Source organism: Notamacropus eugenii, chromosome 5, assembly GCF_028372415.1.
Source record: "Notamacropus eugenii isolate mMacEug1 chromosome 5, mMacEug1.pri_v2, whole genome shotgun sequence".
In the NCBI taxonomy this organism is placed as follows: Eukaryota; Metazoa; Chordata; class Mammalia; order Diprotodontia; family Macropodidae; genus Notamacropus; species Notamacropus eugenii.
In genome coordinates this window covers 104,659,380-104,685,561 of record NC_092876.1, presented here as the reverse complement: position 1 = coordinate 104,685,561, position 26,182 = coordinate 104,659,380, and the positions used below count along the sequence as shown (strand labels likewise).

At 39.4% G+C, this 26,182-nt stretch overlaps 1 protein-coding gene across 3 annotated transcripts in view; it reads left to right on the top strand.

Annotated features, from left to right (window-relative positions):
* FAM124A (family with sequence similarity 124 member A) overlaps positions 1 to 26,182 on the top strand; it is a 121,932-nt gene that overhangs the window by 71,029 nt on the left and 24,721 nt on the right. For 2 of the 3 annotated variants that reach the window (XM_072610490.1, XM_072610489.1), the window contains one exon: positions 221 to 954. In XM_072610490.1, the coding sequence (XP_072466591.1) occupies positions 221 to 954 (734 nt within the window). Of the gene's footprint in view, positions 1 to 220; positions 955 to 17,991; positions 18,075 to 26,182 lie in introns of all 3 variants that reach the window. The other variant, XM_072610491.1, reaches the window with a different exon arrangement.

The following is a 26,182-nucleotide window of genomic DNA, read 5'->3' as shown; positions in this document are numbered from 1 at the left end:
ATAAATGTTTAGCTGTTGGGTTATTTTCCCCAGGGCAGTCTTCATTTAGTCACATTTCCCAATGATGCAGACACAGTCACAGGCAGAACTCATGGAGGACAGCCTAGTTGGTATGTGTCTTTCCTTTTTCTGCCCAGCCTTTACCATAAAAGATTCCTGATGAGAATGAGGATGAGAAAATGTTTTCCCATTAACATTGTGTTTCTGTTGGTTCTCTCAGGTGAGCTTTCCGTGGAAGATACCCAGGATCCCTTCCTTGTCAGCGTCCATGTGATTACAGATCCAGGTGAGTCCAAAGCCCTCCAGGAGGCCATAGACAAGGTTTTGTCTTGGATCCACCCAGATCTCCAGCTCTTCCGTGTGTCTGAAAGAAGAGTGGCTCGGAAACGGAAAAGACAGAACAAGGTTTCCCAGCCGGCCCTTGCTGTGGTTCTCTTTCTACAAGAGGAATATGGAGAAGAGCAGATTTTGGAACTCCATGAAACTTTCCAGAGGCCACCATGGCACTACCACCACACAGAGCGAGTTCATGGCAGGTTCCTCCCCTACCTACCCTGTAGTCAGGATTTCTTCACCCTAGCCCCAGGAACCCCACTCTGGGCCATCCGCCCAGTACATTATGGGAAAGAAATTGTCCGATTCACCATCTACTGCCGGCATGAGAACTTTGCTGACATATTGAAGCTCTATGAGATGATCCTGAAAAGGAACCCAAGTCAGAAGAAGTCAGACTTCTGCATTTTCCCCATTTACTCAAATCTGGATGTGGACATCCAGTTCTCTCTGAAAAGACTCCCCAGTGGCCAAACACCAGTGCCCACAGACTCCTCTGTGCTAGAATTCCGAGTAAAGGACATCGGGCAGCTTGTCCCTCTTCTGCCCAATCCCTGTAGCCCAATCAGTGAAGGACGATGGCAGACAGAAGATCATGATGGGAACAAGATCCTTTTGCAGGTACCTGTGTTAGATGTCTGTCTGTGGGTGAGGGGAAATTGAGTCAACTAGTTCGTGCTGCCATCTTTAGATCCTATAAGAAATAAGTAGAAAAAAAAAATGAGCACTCATTCTTTAAGCACCCCCTTTTCTTTACCAAAAAAACAAGGCAGGTTGTTCCTGTTCTATCTCAAAGAAAGTAAGAAGCCTGGAGGAATCTCTCCACTGGATTGTTTCATTTTCCTGTCGTGCCTCTGCTTGGTGTAATCGCCTTTTTGGAGTGGTTTTTCCTTTCGCCACGTTTCAGCATCCACCACTGTACTTAATGCCAGTGGGTTCAACTTGCAGTAGCTGTCAGGTTCCGATATAACAGATGCTGCATGGTTTACAATATAACCAATTTATGGTTTAAATATTCCTTGGAGCAACCTCTTAAATTCAGTGAATTGTCAGAAATTTCAGTTCTGGGCCCCCAGGCAGAAAGTGCCCACCTACTGCTTGTTGACTGCAAAACACATCATTTTCCATTACAGAGACTGATTCATTGTTCCATGCCCTCTTGTCCCCGTTGCTCGGAGGGAGATGCGGACATGACTTGTAGTTGTTAGACTGAGCAATACATTAGGGGGAAAAAATACTCCTTTTATAAGCTTATTTAAAGGGTAAATTATTTCTGAGAATTTTATGGGTCTGATTTCTTTGGTTAACCTTGGAAAGAGGAGAGAAATGAAGTTTAATGAAATCTATTCAGTTGACTATATGCTTCTCTATAATAGCTTGGCGCATGCCCAATTCCAAAGTTCTTTACCCCTGACCCTCATGCCACCAGTGGGTTTCCTAGAGCCTTTTAGCCCTTTAGTGACAATTCATTGTGCTCCAAAATTCACAACCTAAATCCATCCCATATCTGTCTGGAATCTACTTGAATAGGTGGACTTTCCAGATTCAAGACATTTTTTTAACCAAAAGTGAATTAATTCCAAAAGTTAGGAACCTTGCTGGAAAGTATCTTAAAAGTCATAGTGTTAGAGGGCCATCTAAGGGTCAACTAGTATAACTCCTTTGCTGTATGGATAGGGAAACTGAGGCCCATAGGGGTCAAAGGGACTTGCTATGGCTCTTGCCACCATCCCATAGCTGTCTCTGTGGTCAGCTTTGGAGTTCCTTTATGATAGTTAAGAAGAAAGAGGAAGCTCTTTGCAATGAGGGAAAATGCTGTTAGCTGATCTTATTGCTAAAGTCACCAAAGGTTGACATGACCCTATTTAGGTAAAGCTATATAATTTCTGTTGCATTTGGCTTTAAAATGGACTACGTATCCACAGAATGAAAGAAAATTATAATTTGGCAATGATGTGGTTAATTGCTTAGAACAGGCAGTCAGGCTACATAATTCAAGCCAAAAATAGGGCCACCTAGAGATCAGAATTATTCAGCCTGATTATCAAAGCTGGCTGAATAATGTTCAGGAATTGTGCTGAATACATGGTACCAGAGTAAAATGACAGTTACATAGTAAGTGCTTAATCCATGATTTTTTCATTCACTCACTTATTTCTTCATATTCAACAGCACGAAAACACTACAAATCTAATGTTTGATGTCTAATCATTTTTGAATAGGGATAGAGACTAGACCTGAGATTTCACTGGTATAAGGAAGTTCTAGATGAAGAACATCCCTCTATCAAAGCACAGGCTCTGCAACTTGTAATTTTAAAGTTTTGCCGGGGGCAATAAGAGTGTAAGTGACCTGCTCCAGGATCATACAGTCAGTATGGGTCATTGGCAGAACCTGAACCCAGATCTTCCTGATTTTGAAGTCAGATCCCTATCAACTTTGCCATGCTGCTTCTAAAATCATTTTTATAACATGAAGAAATTTTTCTTATGTTTTTGCAAATAATCCAGACTCCTCTGTACAAAATATGGTCTGTGCCCATTGGGTGCATGGGTTGACTATGTTAGCATACCTCAGAGTGCCGATGCTCTTTGTGTGCTTTTATCTGCACCATTTGGCACAGCAGTGGCATTGGATCAAAACTCATGAATGCTAGCATTTTGTAATGTTGAAAGATCAGAAAGAATCAAGAATTGCTAGAATGACTTTTGCAAATGAAACAATCCAGAAATTGAGAATCTTTTTCCAGCCTCTTTGATCCCCACAGTAACCAGGGAAGAGGTAGAGTATGAAAGCTTGACCTGTGTTTGGTTCAGAATGACCTCTGAGAGATGTATTTCAAAGGGAAGCCACACACAACCTAGTCTCTCAAATTTGTCCAAATGGAGACTTTTGAGGCTTTTGCCATCAAAGTGTGAAGAACAGGAGAGAAATGAAGCCATCCTCTGGCTCAGTAATCCATGACATCAAAGGGAACTTTGCGTGAAGGAGAGAAAATCAATGTGGACAGAAAGGAGTAACTGACCCTTTTAAAATAACCATGTAGGGATCATAACTCATGCTTAACACTTAGTGTGACAGGGTAACATTGGTGGATTGTGGTAGAAAAGAATCTTTTGCTTTATCACCTAATATAAGCCTCTAGGCTCCTTAAATGAATCTTCAAAAGTGGATAGCACACTGTATGGATGGCATTAAGGTATTCATGGGTAGAGATGAATGTAGTGAAGAGAATATTTATTTGTTTGTTTATTCGTTTGTTTATTTATTTTTTCACTTTATTCTAATTTGTTTGCTTTTAAAAGCAAACCTCTCCCTACTCACCCACCCTGGAAATGCAAGGTACCCAGGGGCCAACCCCACTGTTGATGGCTCAATTTTTTAAGCCGGCCAGCTCAGCCCTCCTTAGGCCACCTGGTACTCCCCTTCCCTTCCTGGGGGCTCATCATACTCATGACAAACTTGGTGCATGCACCTTATCAGCTTGAGTTCCTTAGCCATTCATAACTCCTGAGTCCCAGCCTCAGCCTCCCTGGTAACAGGGATTATAGGCATAGGCTACAACATCTGGTGGGAGGACAGTAATAGAAAACCTGTTTTTACCCATATTTTCCAGAAGTTCACAACCAAAAGCATTCTCTCTCCTAAGCTGCTTTTTCTAATAAAGTTTCTGCCAAGTCTTTTGTGGGAATTCAGGGTGGAAGACAGGCTCAACTGAATATCGTTTAATTGCTTAATTCATATACAGATTGTATTTCATTCTCAGCCTAATCAACTTAACCCCACTCCCCCTTTCCCACATTTCAGGAAGACTCCTTCCCCTTAGGTAGATACTTGTATTTGAAGTAAGATTACATTTCCTCTTCAAAGGAAAGAAAAATTTGATATTAAAATATGTTTCTAAATTCTCTAAACTTCATGTGGCTTAGGACAGGATAGCAGGGATGCTTTTGTTAAAACTATTTCAGAACCGACCAAAAACATAGATATAAACAAGTCTGATTTCTGATGAGACGGCAGTCCCACAGGATCCAGTTCTCTATCTACCTCTTCTGTTCACTGTATGTGTCTTTAGAGACAACCAAGCAACACAGTAGAGTACTCTTCCTGGAGTCAGGCAGACCTGAGTTCAAGTCCAGCCTTGAACACATACTAGCTATATGACCTTGGGCAAGTCACTTAACCTCTGTTTGCCTCAGTTTCCTCATATATAAAATATGGATAATAATAATAGCATCTACCTCCTAGAATTGTGAGGATCAAATGAGATATTTATAAGCCTAGAACCTGCCCCATAGTAGGCATTATAGAAATGCTTAATTTTTTTCCATCCCTTTTTCTTTATGGTATCCATGACTGAGAGGTACAAAAGCTGTATAAAGAAGCATACTAGGTCCCACAGAAAAACATCTTGGCCATGACTTCAGATTTTATTATTTAATAGCTACCTAGTATTTATATTATATTTTAAGATTTGCAAGTGTGTAACATGTTATCTCATTTGTGCTCACAATAACCCTAGGGGTTTGGTACTATTATTACACACACAAACCCCTTTTACAGTCCAGGAAACTGAGGTAGACAGAAATTAATTGATTTGCCCAGGGTCACACAGCTAGTAAGTATCTGAGGTAGAATTTGAATTCAAGTCTCTTTGACTCCCAAGTCCAATGTGCCCACATAGCTGACATATTTATAGATTGTAAGCTCACAGAAGGCAGGGATCATGTACATTTTTGTGTTCTTCAAAGCACCTAGTTCAATGTCTTGCATTTAATAGGGATAGAAACTGGACCTGTGATTTCATTGGCATGGGGAGGAAACTCCTTTTAACTAATGCAGGTTGGCAATGTCTTTGCGACATATACTCTTTTGCCTTAGGCACTGGGAGCTTGGGTGATTTACTCAGGGTCAAACAGCCAGTATTGTTTTAAGGCAAGACTTGAGCTCGTATCTTCCTAGCTCTGAGCTCAGCACTCTAACTACTATGGCACACTGTCTCTGTTGCATGTAATAAGTGCTCAATAAATCTGTTGAATGAATGCATAGGATATGGAACGAAAGATGGTATGTGTCAGAGCAGGAAGTGTGAATTTGTAGCCAGCCAAGAATTTATTTTATGTCTTTGAATGTGGAAGAGTGATTTAATAATGATATTCATATATATGTAATCCCCTTTCACAGAAAATAGGGACCCATTATTTATCACCCTCGAGGCTAGAGGAAGGAATGGATTTAAATTGATGCCATTGATTTAGATTCAAATAGAAAAAATTTAACTGATAAAAAATGAGGGTTCTAAATTTTTTCAACAAATAAATAAAATTCTCAATAAATAATTGAGATGGGTTCCTTCAGAAGGTTCTGAAATCTTCACAGAGAAGCTTTAAATTTGTCATTTCTTGTGTGATTGAATTATGGTTCAGACCTTACTATGGAGACTTGAATGAAATAACTTCTTGTGAAATATTCTGGCCTTGAAATAGGATGAAAAGGAATTCTAGTGTGAAACACATGTGAAATGGGCTAGCCTGGGAACAGGGGTCATGTGACTTTCACTCAGAACCTTCAATGAAGGACAAAGCTTCCGCTGACCTTGCTGCATAAATTCATTGGTTAACTATGGGCGCAGGGTTCCAGGTGGATCAACTAATGGCAATACAGACTTAAAGGATTTCACTAGTGAAAATAGATGGGCATGTAGTCATCCCCAAGGTTGAGGTAATAGGATGGGGAATGAAGCAGGCAGCTAGGTGGCACAGTGGAAATAATGTCAGGCTTGGAATCAGGAAGATCTGAGTTCAGATCCAGCCTTAGACACTTACTAGCTATATGACCTTGGACAAGTTATTTAAATTCTGTTTGCCTCAGTTTCCTCAACTGTAAAATGGGATAACAGCAGCCTTTATATCCCAGGGTTGTTGTGAAGATCAAATGAGATAATATTGGTAAAGCACCAAGCACAGCACTGGCATGTAGTTGGTGCTATATAAATACTAGCTATTATTACTAGTGTTCAGCAGTGGTACAAAGGAGCAGCTAGATGGTACAGGGGATAGAGTGCCAGGCCTGGAGTCAGGAGGAGCCATGTTCAAATTCAGTCTCAGACACGAGCTGTGTGACCCTGGGCAAGTCACTTAACCCTGTTTGCCTGAATTTCCTCATCTGTAATAGGAGTTGGAGAAGGAAATGGCAAACCACTCCACTGTCTTTGCCAAGAAAACCCCAGATGGGGTCATGAAGATTTGCACATGACCAAAATGACTTAACAATAATACAAAAGGAGAAACACCCAACAAATTCCAAAACCTGATGAGGGTCCCAGCTGTTTTTCTGCATCTGAGCACTGCCTAGGTCTTTGTCTAGATTTCTAGTAATCAGACATGCAGCAGCAGAGCCATTGAAGGATCTGGCTGAGGTAGAGGAAAGGAGGAAGTCTCTCTGCCAGAGAACGATCACCAGCCCTTGGAATTATCCTCTGAAACTCAGATATGTAGATAGAGGACAACAGCCTTGCACCACTTTTCTTAAGACACCCTGAGACTTTGTCTGTGTACCTTTCTCTGTTCTTACCACCCTGACTATTGTACTTAAAGCACTTGGGTGGAAAGCACTGTTATCTTTATTTTAGTACTTTGCAACACCTTTGTATTTGGTACGTCCACGATAGACCTTGAGCAGTAATATGGTATATTGGAATGATCTGGGTGTGGAGACATGGGCTCCATCCGGACTAGACTCTACCATTAGCTGGCTGTGTAACCTTGGTTCTTTCAGTCTTAATTTCCTCATCTGTATAATGAGGATTTTGAACCAGATGATCTCTAATCTCTATTAGCTCTGATTGTATACACTGATTAATTTATGTAAAATGATTTGAAAAATGTAGAGTACCATATATATATGTTAGCTATATGTTGTTATTATTAACTATTATTAATTTTGCCCAACCTGGGGTTTATTTCCCCGTGCCTGATGGCCAGAGTATTTGGAAAAGCAATTCCAGAAAAGACATTTGATGTTCCTGCTGAAGAGTTAGTGACCTTGTAACTGTTTCAGGCTGGAAAGGCAGAATGATTCCATGACCCTGACCTGGCCAGTGATCTTGGGTATGACTTCATGTCAGACTTTTAAGGAACATTCAAAGATTCATAGAGGTCATAGAGGTCATCCAGTCTAGGCTTTTCCTTTTACAGATGAGGGAATTGAGGCCCAGAAGCTAATTGGTTTGATAGGGTCACAAAGGTAGTAAATGTCAGAGGTGGTGTTTGGACCCACATCCTCTGACTCTAAAGCCAGTGAGTGCCTTTTCCACTGTACCTTACTACCTCCCAGAGGGAAGGAGGAAAGCAAGAGAGTTTAAAATTTCTGCTTGAACTCTTTCAAAAAATATCTTGTTTTTCATGGTCCATTAAATTTGTTCTCTCTGGGGCTTCACTCTAAAACATATCACATTCTGCATGTTCCAAAGAAACAGCTGCTGTCAGTTGGGTGTGGGTGCTCTTAGAATAGCAGGTGATGCTGCGGCAGCCGGGCGTCTGAGTCCCCACCCAAGCACGGTGCCTCTGCCAGGGAGCACAATATTCCCTTGTCAGTGGGTTTCCAAGAGGGACTAGAATTCCCATTCTTTTAAGGGTGAGTTTTCAAATGAGGCTGTTCAGCAGCACTTTATTAATAGGGAGCAGATCCAGTTGCTCAATTCTTTTTTTAAGAATTTTTTATTTCATTAAATATTTCCCAATTACATTTTTAAAAATTTTAACATTCATTTTAAAAAATTTTGAGTTCTAAATTATCCCTTCTTCCTGCCTCTCCCCCACGCCTTGAGAAGGCAAGCAATATTATATCGACCATATATGTGAAGTCGTGCAAAAAATAATTCCGTGTTAGCTGTGCTGCAAAAGAAAATAAACATACAAATAAAACAAAAAAGTGTACTTCAGTCTACACTCAGACTTCATCAGTTCTCTCTCTGGAAGTGGACAACACTTTCATCATGAGTCCTTTGGAATTGTCATGAATCCTTGCCTTGATCAGAGTTTGCTCAAACTTTTTAAAGATCCTTTTTTTTTCTGAAAAATGTGTGTGTGCATTTAATGGTCTCCTGACACATGATGTGGCCATGATGAAGGCGTCTAGCTCATAGCAGACACTTGAAATAGTTTGGGTAAATTTTTTAAAATCTTTCTTAAAAACATTCATTTCTGACCAAGTAATTTCACTTTCAATAATGCATTTTCCTTATTTTCTTTCCTTTTGACAAAAATATATTACTATAGCCATGCAAAATGTGTAGTTCCATCTTTGAAAAACATATTTTCACTTTGTTATTTGATAATATGGTTCCATGAAAAAGAGTACTGAATTTGGAGTTGGAGAGCCTAGATTCAGTTCCCAGATTTCCCGTTTATGACTTTAGTGACCTTGAACAAGTTATTTAGATTCATTGGAACTCTGTTTTCTTATTTGAAAAAAATTAAAGAGTTAAATTTTGATAGTCTCTGAGTTTGCTTCTGGCTCTACATCTCATAATTCCATAACAGAAAATCTCAGGATATTTTTCATTAAAATTAAAAGTTATAAAGTATATTTTGACATTAAAGTTATCAACCCAGTTTTTGTTCCCACATAGGGAAGGGTAGATGGTCATTAATCTCCAAATAGATGTCTTCCAGAGATTTAAACAAACAGCAGAGAATATTTCCTCATCTGGGGTCAAAAATAGGATCACTTTTCAAAAGCATTACATACAAAACCAAACTCTCCCCAAAATTTAGGGCTATCATGTCACAGTCAGATATTTTCCAAATATGATCACAGTAGAGTCTCAGAACCTACTGAATTGAAGGTAGCCTTTTGGAAGTGGAATGCCAACTTTCAATTATTATTCTTTGGCTCTGAAAAGGTAAGGGAGAGGGTGGTCTGAAGTGCAACTCTTATGGCGAGGGTAGGGATGGAGAGGGATAACCAAGGAGGAGAGTCTATGAGTTGACTGAATCTTTTTGGATAATTTTTGTTTTCTATCACCTTAATTTTCAAATATCTATCTTTCCTCTCCCACCCAAAGAGCCATCATTTGTAACTAAGGAAAAAAAAAAGAAAGAGAATATAAGCATTTTAGCAAAACTAATCCACACATTGTTTGAATCAGACCATCCATGCAGTACTGCACCATAATCTGCTACCTCTGCAAAGAGGAGTTGCATCATCTCATCTCTTTGGAGACACATTTGGTTCACTGATTCTTTCCAATTTTTGATGTGCATGTCATAAGTTTCCATCCCCTAATCTAGGGAAATGATCCTGTCTTGGAAAAAGGCTTCTGGATTCCCTCTTCAAGGAGAGGAAGTTCTCACCTGTTTTGGAGAAGATAGTCCACCCTTTCCCTCTTGAATGTTTGAAGGGGACAGTTAGGATTGAGACTACATGTTAATGGTATATGTAAGCCCCCACCAAAGGAACTGTGCTCTATTAATGTGGGCCTCTTCCTTTCCTGCCTTCTCTCTTCTATGGTGTATTTTACTGAATGTCACAGAGCATCCTGCTCCTGACGGCTATCACTCCTCAGCTAAGAGAGCACTGCATCTGTTCCACAGTTGACAAGTCCCAGATGAATTGCCAACAATGACATCCCATCACTACATGAGTTACAGTGAGGATGTTAATCACACATATAAGCGTGATGCTAAATTGGTTCAGTGGATTTATGGGCGAGGGAACCTGGAGTGAAGAAATATGAATGATTCCTTTGGATGCAGAAGTGCACATTGCCTGCATTGTTAAGAAAGGAAGTCAGGATATGTTCCATGAATATACTTTCAGCACCTTGGGTGGTTTTTACTATGTGATAGCATGGGCCTGGGAGAGGAAGTGGGGCATTTTATAGTCGGGAAGCCCTGGGTTCAAGTTCCACCACTGACATGAACTAGGCCTCTCTGTGTTGCCAGAAACAGTTCTAAGAGTATAAAATGCAGAGATGGATGGTATTGGAAGTCCCCTATACCAATGATATCCCAGGTCAGGGTTCTTCATTTGTATTTCAGTTTTTCTTTTTCTTTAAATAATACACATTAATTAATGTAAAGGTAGACCTTCTGTAACAGTGAATGGAGTGCTCTGTGAATGTGAACATCATTGTAAACATTATAATCACGATTAAAAATCAGATAAACTCCTCTTAAAGCTTTAGAGGATGTGACATGTCCAAATGATATAAAACAGAGGATCTTTCATTGAGAAACAGAAAGGGACCTTTAAAAGTCATCTAGAAAAAGCCCTTCATTTAACAGATGAAGAAACTGAATTTCAGAGACCTTAAGTGACTTGGGTCAAACTCATACAAATAATGTCAGAAGCAGGACTCAAACCTAGGTCCTCTACCTCCAAAGTTAGTGCTCTACTGAAAAAAAGCTCTGGAGCTGGTATCCAGAAATGCCTGGGTTCAAATTCTGTCTCTTGGCACTTAGCAAGTGACCATGAGTAAGTTATTTAACTTCCCCAGGTCTCAGTTTCCTTTTCTGTAAACTGAGGGAAATATCTCCTGAAGTACCAACTCAGTGAGGATGTTGAAAAATTCAAATGAATAATGTCTGTAAGGGGATTGTGAACTTTAAAGTGTTTTATGAATGTTAGTTTTTTGTTTGTTTTTTAACAGTACACATGAATTGTTTTTGACAAGGGCCTGAGAAAAGGTGGGGCGAACAGTGAGATGGTTCTACACTAGTGTAGAAAAAAACCCTCAGGCACTAGGGTAAGAATAATCCTTTTGGCCATCTGTGCCATGCCAACCATGACAGCTGTCAGCACCCTTATGGTAGTTACATCCACAAACCTTAACTTTCCATCCAGAGTGCCTCATTAGGGCTATGGTGTTCCTGGGTAGCAGCTCTGCATTTGACCATGAAGAAGGATCCATTCTCTCTTTATGTGAATCTCCACAGGAGGTCCCTGGGCAGGTCTCTGATCATCTTCCCTCCCCACTGTGGGGACCTTCTCTGTAGTCAAAGAATATATTTCAACTTCTGGCTTCTAAGAAAAATGTTCTGAGATTGTCTGTGTCAATTGGAGAAAAGTGAAATGATCATTTTTAGAAGATGTGAAACATTCTTTCAAACTGGAAGCACCTTTAAAACTATAATTGCTTTTAAAATATTTACATGTAACCTTAGGCTGGAAAAGACCTTTGAAGGAATCTTTTGAGCTGATTAATCTTTAGAGCAGTCACTGAAGTCAGCACAGGACCATAATACCTGCTTGCACCTTAGACATCTCAAAAAATTGTCCTAAATGCCTAAAATAAATCAATGTTGGAAGGGACCCCAAAAGTCATCTAAGCCAATCTATACTTAAATAATAAATCTCCCCCACAATACCTTAATATCCTATTAAGTTCCTTGAGGGCAAGGACTGTTTTACTTCTATATTTTTATTCCTAGTGCCAGGAATCTAGTAGGTGCTTAATAAACGCTTATCAATTGATTGATCTCCTCCAGCTCTACTGGAAAGAGTATTCATTTGGATACTACCAGTGATGGGGAACTGTCTACTTTATAAGACAGTTCTATTTTTTTTCCTTTTTGTAATTATTAGCAAACTCTTTCTTTATCATAAACTCAAACCCTAATCTACCTCTCTGAAATTTTCACCCGTTTCTCTAGTTCTTTACTCTGGGGCCAAAAAGAATGAGTCCAATCTCTCTGCCACATGGCATTGTTTGGAATACTTAAAGATATCTATCTCATCTTGGTTCCCCTGCCCCCCCCCCCCCACACACACACACACTCATCATCCAAGGAATTATTTTTTTCCATGGTATAGTGAGCAAAGCTTAGGCCCTGGAGTCACAGATCCTGAGTTCCTACTTCCCTGTGTGATCTTGCCACTCAGCTTCCCTGGAGAAAGTTCTAATTGATGACCCCAGATGTTTCTTCTAGGGTTGGATTTAACCCAAATGCATTTCACCTGCTTTGCTAAACTCTCAGTCCCTGAGCTAATTCAATTTTGGAAAACCTTTATTTCATCTTTTCACTTTGAAATATATTACTCCATGATCAGTTTAAACATTTGCAGCTACTCTGAAATACTTGGAAAACAGAAGCCCAAAGACTTCCAGAGAAAAAAATGCTATGTTCTTGAAAAGGGACAGAAACGTTTTGCTGAAATAGAAGAGGAAATAAAATACCCAGAGTTATCGGGCTGAAGTCACACCTGAATCATCCCAGACAACTGGCTGTGTTTTCTCTTTCTGAACATTTCTAGGAGGGAAGATTTCACAGTCTTCCTAGTCTCATAATTTTTTTCATTTATATGAGATTCAGGAAAGATCATCTCCTTTCCAGATTTGAAATTACATTTAAGTAAGTTGTATATGAATGAGGAGCTATTGTGGGTAGCTTGGTGGCACAATGAGTAGAGTGCCAGCCCTAGAGTCAGAAAGATCCAAGTTCAAATTCAGCTTCAGACACTTTCTACCTGTGTGATCCTGGGCAAGTCACCTTATCCTGCTGATCTGTGTTTCCTCATCTGGAAAATGAGCTGGAGAAAGAAATAGAAAACCACTCCAGTATCTTTGCCAAGAAAACCCCAAACAGGGTCATGAAGGATCAGAAAGAACTGAATTGATTCAGCAACATATGAATGGGTAATTCAGTGCTTCTGTTTGAAAACCTCACCTAATTCGAGCCCCTGAATGATGATGGGATAGGTAAGATTTAGGAGTGGACTATCCTCCTATATTTGGCATCAGTCAACTGTCTTAGAAGAACTGGATTACATTGTAAAAGGCTTTTGGATATCAATCAAGTAGTAGACCTGCTATGGGTCACTCATTGTGCTAGGTATGGGGGTTACAGTCATAAAAAGGAATCAGTGCCTGTTTTCAAGAAACTTACATTTTTGGGGGCAATGCATATGAACATATGAGGCATACGTAAAATAAATACAAGGTAATTTCAGGGAATGAATGTCGTTGATCAGTCATGTCTGACTTTTTGCGACCTCACTGGGGTTTTCTTGGTAGAGATACTGGAGTGGTTTGCCATTTCCTTCTCCAGCTCATTTTACAGATAAGGAAACTGAGACAAATAGGGTTAAATGACTTGTCTAGACTCACACAGCTAGTGAGTGTCTGAGTCTAGGTTTGAACTCATGAAGAGAAGTCTTCCTGGTTCCAGGCCCAGCATTCTATCCACTGTGCCACCTACCTGCCCGCAACTTCAGGGGTTAAGGTCCAGCAGCTTGGGAATGATGAATAATGGCCTCTTGTGGAAAGTAAGGGTATATATATATACACACACACATATATATATATAAATACATATATACATATATACACATACGTATATATACACATACATAAATGTATATACACACACGTATACATATATACACATACACACACATATACATATATACACATACACACATATATACTCACACACAAACTTATGTGCATATATACATAATTACAAATATATACAGTTAATACAAATAAATACAAATATAAAATGCATTTTTAAATGGCAAGAAAATGAGAGCAAGGAGAAAAGTATGAAGAGCTGCTGAAGAAAGAATAGCTGGTGAGAGAGTAGGACATGCCAGGAATTGTATTTATAGAGGACTTTAAGGTTTGCAAAACACTTTACAAATATTACCTCACAATCCTGAGAGGTATATGTTATTATAATCTGCATTTTACAGTTGAAGTAGAGTGGTCAAGTGACTTGCTCAGGGTCACGTAGCTAATGAATGTCTAAGGCAAGATCTTCCTAACTCCAAGGCCAGCCTCTATCCAATGTACCACTGAGCTGCCTATTATCACTATCTGCTTAAAGCATTTTCTCTTGTAAATTTATACTGATGGAAGTCTAGAGGGGAAAGTTCTTCAGCAGTTTCTTGAGAAATGAGTCGTCAGAGTAAATCTGGGAAAGTTGTTAAATCTGTATGAATGAGATAGAAAGAGCTAGATAACACCCAGAACTCAGGACCAATATTCTGAGACATAGGAATGATGCTCAGGTGGTTAACAAGTTCTTAAAGTGGGACAAATTCTATGAAAGTCAGAAACCTTCTACCTGGGGATCCTAAAAAGATGAGTGACTTGCTTTAGAGAAATAAAAAAAAAGGAAGAGACCTACTCAGGTAGTCGGTGGCTGTGGAGCAAGAAAGAATAAGGTCCAGGGTTCTGGGGAAAGAAGAGAAAGTAAGCTATGGGCAGCTGGCCTGGCACTAAGAAATATCTCTCAAGGATTTAATATCATTGTGGCACCTTGGATAGCCACGTAGAACTCAATACATTGTTTTCTTCATATGTTATAAGGAAGCCTTTGGACTAGGTTGTTTGGGTTTTTTTCCCCTCCATGACTAAAAGATATGAGTTTAAATTGGAGCTTAAAAACCCTTGTGTTAATCACAAAAAAGAGCTTCCTGTTTTCAGATCAGTCAACAAATAATTGACCATTTACAATGATAAAACACGGTGCTAGGCATTGTGGGGGATTAGAAGAACCTTTTGCTCTAAAGTGGTCCTGATATTCAACTATGGGTTTTTGATTATTCCAGAAAGAAATGATACAAACTTAAAATGAGGGCACTGCCTGAAAAACTTACTACCACAAAGTAGTCCTGAATTTCAGTAGTAGCTTTCTCCAGAAAGAACTGATACATACTGTGGAATTTTAGGAGTACAGGACAGTAGATTAAAGTTAATGATGGAAGATGATATATATATAGGTGCCCAATGATTGATGCAGAGAAGTCAGGAGAAGGGGAGATAATGGTGGGCTAGAGACAACAGCAAAGCTTTTGTGCAAGGGTTGGAGCATGAGCTGGATGTTGGAGAACTGGTAAGACTGAATGAAGATGCAGAGCTCATTTCAGGCAAAGTTAGCAGTGTGAGAAAAGGCAGGAAAAGTATCAGGCATAGTAAGAGGCAGTGATCTGACTGCCAAGGATGCCATACTGGGGAGTATTAGGAGATAAGTTTGGAAAAGGAAGTTGGGGCTGCATTGTGGAGAGATTTGGATACTAGAGTAAAAAATACACTTAAAAACAAAATACATGTGTACAATTCCCATCCCTAGGGATGTTTAATTATAGACAGCCTCAGTTAACTTAGGTGGAGTTGAGATGGGTAGTGGGACTAGCTAACCTCTAGAAGTTTGTTTCAGCTCTGTGTTTTTGAAGACCTTTAACACTAATGGTAATATATTGATACAGCACTCTTCTAAACAATCCTACAAGGTAAGTAATATAGCATATTATTTATACCCATTTTACAGATTGAGAAAATTGATGCTTATGGGGGTTAACTGACTTCCCTAGAGTCAGAGCATGTGTCACAACCAAGACTCAGAACCAAATCTCTTGACTCTAAATACAGTGTTCTTTTCACTGTGACAATCAAATTGTGCCTTTTTAAAAAATTAGTGTTACATTTAAGAGACTTAAAAAAGAAAATCAGCACAAACCTATATTGCTATAATATGTAATTCAAGGAAAGGTAAATTGAATTTAAGAATTTTGCTATTCATTTGCAATGGTTCAACAATGGAGAAATAAACTTAGCTAAGATACTGAGTGTTCATGTTATATAGACATGCAGAAATTCCAACAGTTTTAGCCCCAAGAAAGATAATAGATTTAGAGGCAAAAGAAAAAAAAAAGACTCACTTCCAAGTTTAACTGCATTATTAACATTTTCTACATCACTTTCTTTAGATAGTCAACAGAATAATGTATCAATCCTTGATTGGTAGTGTTTTCTGATTTCCACGATATAAAGGCTCAAACTGAAAAGTTAACAATTGGCCCTTGCAAGCTGGGTCAAGCTGGCTCCAGCACACTCACCCTTGAAACACACAAGGGAACTTAGAGATCATCTAGTCCAACCAGGTCTTTTTATAGATAAGGAAACTGAGTCCCAGAGTGGCTCAGTGACTTGCTTTGGGGTACAAAGGTAGTAAGTGGAAGAACTGGGATTTGAAACAGAGATTCCAATTTGAAATCAATCATTTTTTTTTTTTTTTACTGTTTCTCATTAGAGTTACAATTCAATGAACAGAACCCAAATACATATGGACATGATGTATGGGAATAAACAGAATTTCAATTGTAGAGATTTATTGTAAAGGCTAAATTATTATAAATTATAAATTGTGAATTAGGTTGCTTAGATAGAACTCATCTGTTCATTGATTCACAGAAGAATCTTAAAGGAAAGCAGTGACCTAGGTTTTGAAGAAATTAATAGAGAGGATACCACAAGAGACAGGGCAGCTAAGTAGCTCAGAGCCTAGAGAGCCGGGCGTGGAGTCCAGAAGAGTCATCTTCCTGAGTTCAAATTTGGCCTCAGACACTTACTACCTATGTGACCCTGGAACAAGTCACTTAACCCTGTTTGCCTTAGTTCCTAATCTTACAATCAGCTGGAGAAGGACATGGCAAACCATTCTAGTATCTTTGCCAAGAAAACCTTAAATGGGGTCACGTAGAATCAGACATGATTAAAATGATTGAACAACAAAAAGCATGAGATGGCAAGAGGAAAAGAGAAAAGCATACATTATATTATTAATAGCAATTTATTTTGCTTGTACCAGGAGCGTAGAGTTAAAATGAAGTAAAATGCAAGTGTGATCTACACCACCTGGGTCCATTGGTGTCAGGTCTTAAATATTTGATTAGGAAGCACTGAATGCTGAAAAGGATTATCCCAGAAATTTAAGGAAGATGAAATTTAGTTGGCTTTATACAAATTAGAAAGTGGGAGCTGATCATTGGAAGGCTATTGGTATTAGCTGTCCAAAACTTAAGTTGTTAAAACCAAAATGGAGGATGTAGAAAAAGTTATTGGTGGACTTCATTGCCTAGATTTGGAGAGGTAAGGAGAATGAAAGAGAAATTCAAGATGTAGGAGTCTGAGAAATACAGGACATAAGTTTGTAGAGACAGCTCAGTGGCATAGAAAGTGAAAAGTGCTAAACTTGGAGTCAGGGAGACCTGAGTTCAAATATGGCCTCAGACATTATCAACTGTGACCTTGGGCAAGTCACTTAACTTCTGTTTGCCTCAATTTCCTCATCTGTAAAGTGGGGATAACAATAGCATCTTCCAGTGTTATTGTGAGGATAAGATGAAATAATAATTGTAAAGCACTTAGCAACAGTGCCTGGCACATAGGAAGCTCTGTATAAATGTGAGTTCTTTTTTTTTAGAATACCCAGTTACATTGTCACCATCTGAACCTTATCTCTTTCCAAGCTGCCTGTTTCCATCACCCTCAAAACTCATTAAATTTTTCTGATTATACCAGTCTTTATCTGAGTAAGTAAATTTTTATTTAATCCCAGGAGTACTTGGGTTGACAGAGGGATAGTCCCCAGAGCCAGGGGAGGGTCGGTGCCAAGCCTTTGGTGTTGGAGGAAGTTGATTCTTAAATTTTCAGGGTGGATATTTATACTTTGGAAATCATCAAACCAATCAGGGCTTGGTTTATTGTTTTGTTAATTGCCCAGACTTAAGACAAGGATGGAAAAAATGTCAATGTTGCAGTCAAACTTAAAAGCTTATACACATCATGCACACATTTTCCCCCTTGAGCAGGCTGTTGAACATTTACTGGAATGTTCAATGTTTTGTTTTGTTTTTTCCATCTTCCAGAACCCTGGGGCCTGGAATCAGTTTGATTTCTTCTTCCCCTACTCTCCACTTCACCCTGCTCTTCCTTTCAGGCCATGCCCCAGGTATGTTGGTGGTATAGAGTCCTTTTTGATTTGAGCTTTCCCAAAGGAACCTCAGATTTGGGCCTAGCCCAGACTTCTAAATCTTCTCCTTCTAAATCTTCTAAATCTTCTCCAGTCCTGGATGCTATCATATTAGGGCAAAGCCAATTAAAGACCAAGACATGATTGGGAACTGGGAGAGTAAAGCCACCCTTGAAAATATAAACCCTAACAAACTCATTTCTTATGTATAATGACCCTCTAGGTGGTGCAGTGGATAGAGTACCAGCCCTAGAGACAGAAGGACCTGAGTTCAAATCCAGCCTCAGCGGTGTGACCCTGGGCAAATTAAGTAACTTAATTAAGTTACTTAACTCTGTTTACTTCAGTTTCCCCATTTATCAAATGAGCTGGAGAAGGAAATGGCAAACCAATGCAGTCTCTTTGCCAAGAAAACCCCAAATGGGGTCACAGAGAGTCGAATGAGACTAAAACAACTGAACAACAAATTTGTTGAATGTCTGTTTAAATGTTTTCTTTAAGGTGCTTGTTTGCATGAGTAGCTTAATTTGACCTCTGCTTAAGCTCAAAGTTCTTTCCTTAATTTGCTTTGCAGAGCCCCACATAACATCATGCCCCTGTGTGCTAAGAATCAGTGTTACTATTGATTGGCTGATCTTTCACATCTCTCTGACAAGTATCATGCCCTTTCCCACCATGTGGAATTGGGGAAGAATGAGACAGCTAAATAAGTCCCTGTCCACAGCTGAGTAAGTCTGGGATATTTGTATTCCCAGAACCCACAAGTATGAGTGTCACTCCAGCACCCCATGCCTTCTGGGAAAGATGAAGGGTCTAAAGGAAAGAGTCTCTTCTGCACTGCAGAGCTGCTCCCTTCACTCTTAACAAAGAGCAAAGGAGCTTTTATGAATTATTTGTTTAGATCCCAGAATTTAAATATGCCACCAATTGGACCCAAGCTAATCAGCACACACAACAATGACACCCATTCCTATAGAGTTTTAAGGCTTATGGCGTGCCTTCCTTGCCCTGTAAAGGAAGAAGGACAAGAATTATTATCCCCATTTTATATAGATAAACAAACTAAGACTCGGATAGGGGAAGGGTACCTTCCTTCTCCAAAGGCCACACAACCAGTGTGTCAGAATTCAAACCCAAAATTTCTGACTCCCGGTATAGTGCTTTTTCTAGTATGGTACAGAATGCTGCCCTCTCCCTTTCACTGGTTTTCTTCTATGTTGCTATCAGAAATAGTCATTCTTAGGCTTGGAAGAGCAAGTAAATAGGGTCAGATCTATTTGTACCATTTTGCCAAAAGAAAATTATTTCTAACAGCTTGAGAAGTTTCTTTTCATCTACACATAAGGCAGAAATGGAATAAATTTTGGAATAGCAAACAGAAAGTCCTTCTAGAATACTTTCAACTGCAAGCAGGAAAATCCAAAAACTCCAGAGAATGTGTCAGTCGGAGCCTGCTCTCTATTTGCCAGGTGTTGTGCAAAGCCTTGAGGATACAAAGAAAGACAAAAACCTTCTCCGGCCCTCAAAGATATCATGTTCAAATAGGAGAGACAACATGCAAGGGATTACGTATGAACAAGATGTATACAGGGGAAACTGGAAGTAGCTTCTGAGGGAAGGCGCTAAGATTAAGGAGGATTGGGGAAGGTTTCTTACAGAATGTAGCATTTCAGCTGAGATTTCCTTGAGGAAATCAGAGAAGCCAGGAGGCAGGGATAAGAAGGGAGAGCATTCCTGGAAAGAGACAGGCAGTAGTAAAAACTCCCAGAATCAGGAGCTAGAGAATGTGCAAAAGAGTTTCCTCATTTACAAATAAACTGGGCCTGATATCTTTGGAATATGTAACTAATTCAACTCTACAGGCGTTTTTTTTTTTTTCTGACCTTGAAATCACAGATTTGAAACTGGGACTGTGGAGTTCATCCAGTCCAACCCCCTAATTTTACAGATGATGAAACTAAGGCAAGTGATTTGTCAAAGGTCCCCGGATAGTAATTAACAGAACTGTGTCCTATGAACAACATATCCTGTGATATAGTTTCTAAACTATGATCACCTTCCTTTGTATTGGTCCCCTTCATGCACTCTTGACTTTTAGCCAAACTGACCTAATTTCTCTTCCATGTACACATCATTCTAACTCCCCCTTTGTACAGACTGTCCTCTATCCCTAGAATGTTCTCCTTTTTCTTACACCTCTTGGAACCCTTCGAGGCCAAGCTGCAAGATGCCCTAAGAGACCTTTCAGGCTTCCACAATCCCCCAAGTTGTTAATGCCCCACTCCACCAAATTCTTCATATTTATTTGGTTTACATGTAGTATTTTCTTATCAGTATAGAAAGTAAAACTCCTTAGAGCATCTGAGGACAGGGACTATTTCATTTTCATCTTTGTAGTTAGTTATTTATTATTATTTGGTCAATCAACATTTATTGACTATTATGTGCCAGGCATTGTGCTAAACCCTGGAGATACAAAGGGGGAGAGGGGGAAATTCTCTCCTCTCAAGGAGCTCACAGCTCTAACAAATGCCAAATTGTATCCCAACAGTTTAGCACAGTGCCTTGTAAATAGCCTGAACTTATTAAATGTTTGTGGAATTGGATGGAATAGAATTCCCCCATCTGTTTAGGTAATAGTTGCAATTTAATAAGAAATCTAGCATCGTATTTCTAAAGTACATTTGCTTGGGAAGGGAATTATTATTGTAAACCTAATCTGTCTAATCAAGATTTTTTTTTTGTTTTCCAGTCAAGCAAATTAAAGGAAAGAATTAACTCTGCCTTTGCTAGGAAAAGTTTAGACTGAAGTCTAATGTTCATATGTTCTCTGTGATAGACCTTTGTTCTCTTGAAGAATTAAGCTTCTGATCTTGGTGGCATTTTATTTCTGGCACTGACATTACAAGTGTATTAGACAGCTCTGGGTCAGGCTCAAGGGAGGTAATAGATACTGCTGAAAGCATCCAACCAGTGAAAGAAGAGTGGGATCCATTTGGGCTTTGTTACTAAAATTTAGATTTGCAAAGCAGCTAGATCAAACACAGAGGACGGTGGGGATGGGGCAATAGGGAAGCATCCAGAGGGAAAAGGCCTTCTCTCTGATTTTCAAGTTGCATTTTCCCTTTCCAGCTATAATGGAGCCATGTTCTATAGGAATCTCAAACACTCAAGAGTTGTACTATTTTGAGGAAATAAAATAAGTTGAGGGCCCTTCAATTGTAAGGATCAATGGAAACACACATATTCACAGATAGGGGCTCATAATGATCTGCCACTAAGTCACATATCTATTTTTTGTTGGTTGTTTATTACATTGGGAGGAAAGTTTTTGTAAAGTTAGAAGGGACAAGTGGTCATTAAAGTAAATGTATTTCCTACCATGTGGGAAATCGGTCTAACAGGGCTGGGAAACCTGTGGCCTTGAGTTGGACTTCAGTCTAAGAGTCTCACTTGAGGACCTAGAGGGTCACATATGTCCTTAAGGCTGCCGGTTCCCCATCCCTGGTCTAAGATGAGGGGAAATCAAATAGAGGGCTGAAGAAATGAAATAAACCCTCTCCTCCCTTAATCTTATCTCCATTTGAATCTGTTTCGGAGGGAGCCAATCCTGAGTATCATTTTCTGCCAGTCTAATGTTAGGTGTCATAGGAGAAGAAGTTAGCACTGGCTGGGAGGGGAAGAGGAAAGCACGGGTCAGTGTGACTGGAGCCAAAGCCAGCTTTGCAAGCCAAGTGGCTGTTTTGTTCAGTGTGTTTGCTAAACCGACTTACTGGAACTGGGGGAGATGCCATGATAAGGGCATGGCTCCTGCCTAGAGTCTTGTTGTGATAATAGCTTCCATTAACGTGGTACTTTATATTCTACAGAACTCTTCTCTTCATGATCCCATGAATGGGGTAGAGCAAATTTTACACTCTCCATTTCAGAGAGTAAGAAGTGAGAGAGGTTAAAAGATCCTAAATCAGTAGTAACTGGAGAGAGAGAAGGTATCGACTCAAATAGATATGATACAAATTAGAATGTGATAGGCGTATTAGGAAAGTATAAAACATCTGCCATGAGGGAGAGATTGCTTACATGTTGGGGGATATCTAAGGAGATTTCATGGAATCAGTGACATTTCAGCCAGACCTTAAAGGCTGAGTAGAAGGGCAGTAGGTGGATATTCCAGGCATAGGCAATGACATTAGCTAAGGCCCACAGAATATATTTGGCCACAGTGACAATTCCTATTTAATTGAAAGATAGGGAATATGAGGGAGAATATGAATATATGAGTTATAGATAAAGGCAAAAGGTAGGTCAGAGCAAGATTAGGGAGGGCATTAATGCCACACTAAGGTATCTGGTACTTATCAAGTAGGCAGACATTGAAGACTGTAGAGCAGTGGAATGATGACCAAACCATCATGACGCAATGTGGCAATTAAGGCAGGTATTTTTATCAGAGAGAAAACCTGTACATGAACATTCAAAGATTGCTGAGCTGCTAGGCCTTGTCAGGTAATATTCTTTCAAACACTTGACAGGATCATAGAATTTTAGAGATAAAAAGAATGTTAGAGATGAACTCATCTTATACCTGAAAGGTTTTTAATTTAACCTGAAAGGTTAAAATTTAATTTAGCCAAGTACTTCTTTAGTATTTGCTATGTGCCTAGCTAGTATCGGACTCAGTGATTCAGCGTGGGAAAGAAGGAATAAGCAGCCTGGGTATGATGAGAGGATGGAAGGTAGGTCTCCCTCCAATTTCCATCAACCGCCTTTCAATTTTACAATTATTCTGTGCCTAATACATGCCAGACTATGCTAAGCACTCTACAAATATCGCATTTAACAGCAGCATCAACAGCAACGATAGTAATATATAACGCTTACTGTGTACTGGAATCTCATTTGATCCCCACAACAGTCCTGTGAGGTTGCCACTATTATGATCTCCATTTTACAGTTGAGGACATTCAATGACTTCCTCAGGGTCATACAATTACTAAGTGTCTGAAGCCGAAAATGAACTTGAGTCTTCCTAAACTCTAGACCCAGTACTCTATCCGCTGAGCCACTCTTGAGTATATATTATCCAAAGTGTGACACCAGTTCTGTTCTTTGGACTTTATAACTCATGGCCCCCAAGGCAATACAGATTTTAAAACAGAAGAATGGTGGCGATAACTCCTAAAGTTTCTGCTATAGTCATTGATTTTCCTCTTGGATCATCAATAAGTCAACAGTTAAAATAAATTTGCTCAAGACTAATCCCACCTTGGGAGCCTTTTTCTCATATTTGCTTGATCTGTGGCTCTTTGGTCTTGTCTGGTACTTCTTGGCTTGATAATTTCAGCTGAAGTTTTTAAGGATAAGGACTGGACCTTTAATTTTATTGGTAAGCAGTTCTTAAACTGTAGGACGGGGTCATGAAAAAATTGGCAACAGTGAAAGGTTTCTAAACATGTAATGACCAAAAAATAAATAAAAAATCAAACACCTAATGAGTTTGAGGTGTTTCTGAGAGCACTTGCTGGTGCTACATCAGGCAACTTCACTGCAGCCTTGGTTCTGAACACAAAGCATGTGCACTTTGCACTGCACGTGCTCTTAGGTCATGCAATGCCAATGAACACTGCTGAAACAGGAAAAGGGGTAGTGAGTGGAAAAAGTTTAAGAAGCCCTGGATAGGGAACTCCCAAATAAGGAAACTCTTTCGCTCTTTCCAAGTTGGCATGTTCTCTACAACTTATAGTCTTCAGTCTTGGGAACTCTAATCAATGTAGTAATTAACTATGATTCCAAAGGACTCAAGATGATGCAGGCCACCTTCCTCTTGATAAAAGAGTGAGGAACTCAGAGTGCAGATTGAGTGCATCCTGATAGGCAGACAGACAGATAGGTAGATTGTATATATCTATATAATTATATACATGTATTTTTGGACATGGCCAATATGGAAATTTGTGGAGCTTAACTATACATGTTTGTAAAAAGGGATTTGGAGTTTTATGCTCTTAATGGGGGAAAAGAAGGCAGATGTTTGTTTAAAAAATTTGTTTTAAGTTTTTGAGACTGGCCTAGAGCATTGAGAGGTTAGATGGTTTTTCCATGGTCAAAATGCCAGCATCTGTTAGAGGCAAGACCTGAATCCTGATCTTTTTGTCTCTGTCCATTAAAGGAGGGGGTCAGACAACTACAGGTCAAGGGCAAAATTTTCCCACCTGGTTCTGTAAGGCCCTGGAGCTATAAATGGATTTTATTACAAAAATTTTTTTTTAAAAAAATATTCTTAACTTATGGGTACAAAACCAGGCAGTAAAATGGATTCAACCCTCAGACAATAACTTGTTACTGTTGAGTGATTTCAGTTATGTCCTTCTCTTCCAGACCCCATTGGGGCAGCTACGTGGTGCAGTGGATAGAGTACCAGTGCAGGAGTCAGGAGTACCTGAGTTCAAATCTCACCTCAGACACTTGACACTTACTAGCTGTGTGACCTTGGGCAAGTCACTTAATCCCAACTGCCTTATCCTGGGTCATCTCCAGTCATCCTGATGAATATCTGGTCACTGGATTCAGATGGCTCTGGAGGAGAAGTGAGGCTGGTGACCTGCACAGCCCTCCCTCACTCAAAACAAAGTCAAGTGCAAGTCATGTAATTATTTCCCTGATGGCATGGTCTTCTTCGGCAATGAAGGACCAACACATACACTCTTCTGGACCCCACTGCCTTTGAAAAACATCAAACAATATAATGTTAGAGAGATAAGTAGCAATAGATACCATCATATTTAGATCAATAAGATAATTGTCAAATCAGCTCTACATTAGCAAAGAAAAATGGAGAACTGAAGCAATTATTTGAGAAATTCATCCCAACCCCTCCCCTCTCCCACCAGATTTCCTCCCTATAATTTCCCAAGTTATTTTTTAAAAAGTGGATTTCTTTGTTTTCTTTGTCTGGTTAATTGCCCTTTACTTGGTAGTGTAGTCCATAGAATAATATGAAGAGATTCTCCTTTACCCAAATTCAAAATATCTGGTGGCAAAATTCTGCTCACCTTTGCTGAAAATAGGAATCAGTTGATAATGTTCAGCTTTATTCTTTGTGAGTGAGAGTGATAACCAATAGGAAAAATGAGTTATGTATGTCATACTAAAAATATTCAAATAAATAAAAATATCCAGGAATAGCTTCATCAGATTTATATAGATGGAGAAACAATCTTCTCTTTTGTCAAAGAAATTTCTTTCTTTGTGAGATCTTATTCTGCATCTGTCACTAGCATCAAATATTTATGTTTCAGTCCATTTCCCCCCAGATGTATGAGTTAGCTTATTTTAGTTAGGTGTCCTGTTGTTTCCTATTTAGATTTATAAGCTTTCTAAATATATAACACAGATTAATAACCTGGTTGTTTCTCAGCACTTCAATGCTCATAGTCTTTTCAATTTAATATACTCTGTGAGCTTGACTTAATGCGCTCCTTCCTACCTTTTCCCAAGAGTGACTGCGGGTGATAAATAAAGCCAATCCCTGTGGCATCCCCATTGGCAATTCTTTTCAACTTAAGAAATGCCATTTATCATTAGTTCTTGTTTTCACTCTTGCAGGGAAGAGTTTAGACCTCTGACTATTCATAGCAAAATCGAATTATAATGGGCTGTTGGTTGTATACTAGGTACCAAATAAGTTGGAAAGCAGGAAGACAGGGATTTAAGGGTCCTTAGTGAAATGTCCAGTAATAATTCCTCACATATCTATAGTGCCTTATAGCTTACAATGTGAAGTAGTATGGTATAATTGGCCTTTAAAGCCAGGGATATGTGAGTTCAAGTCCTCTGACATATACTGGTTGGGTGACCACAGAGTTTATAACTTAAATTATCAGGGTTTAGGGCAGCTCTCTAAGACTATTAAATGCAAGGCACCGGTATGGATGGGGGCAATTTCCTCACCCTGTATCAATGAAATCATAGATTTAGTCCCTCTCCTTAACCCTGTGGGGTGAGGAGTATTATCATTCCCATTTTACAGATGAGGAGACATCGGCTCAGAGATTTGACTAAGGTTTCAAACTACAGAGATTTGAGCT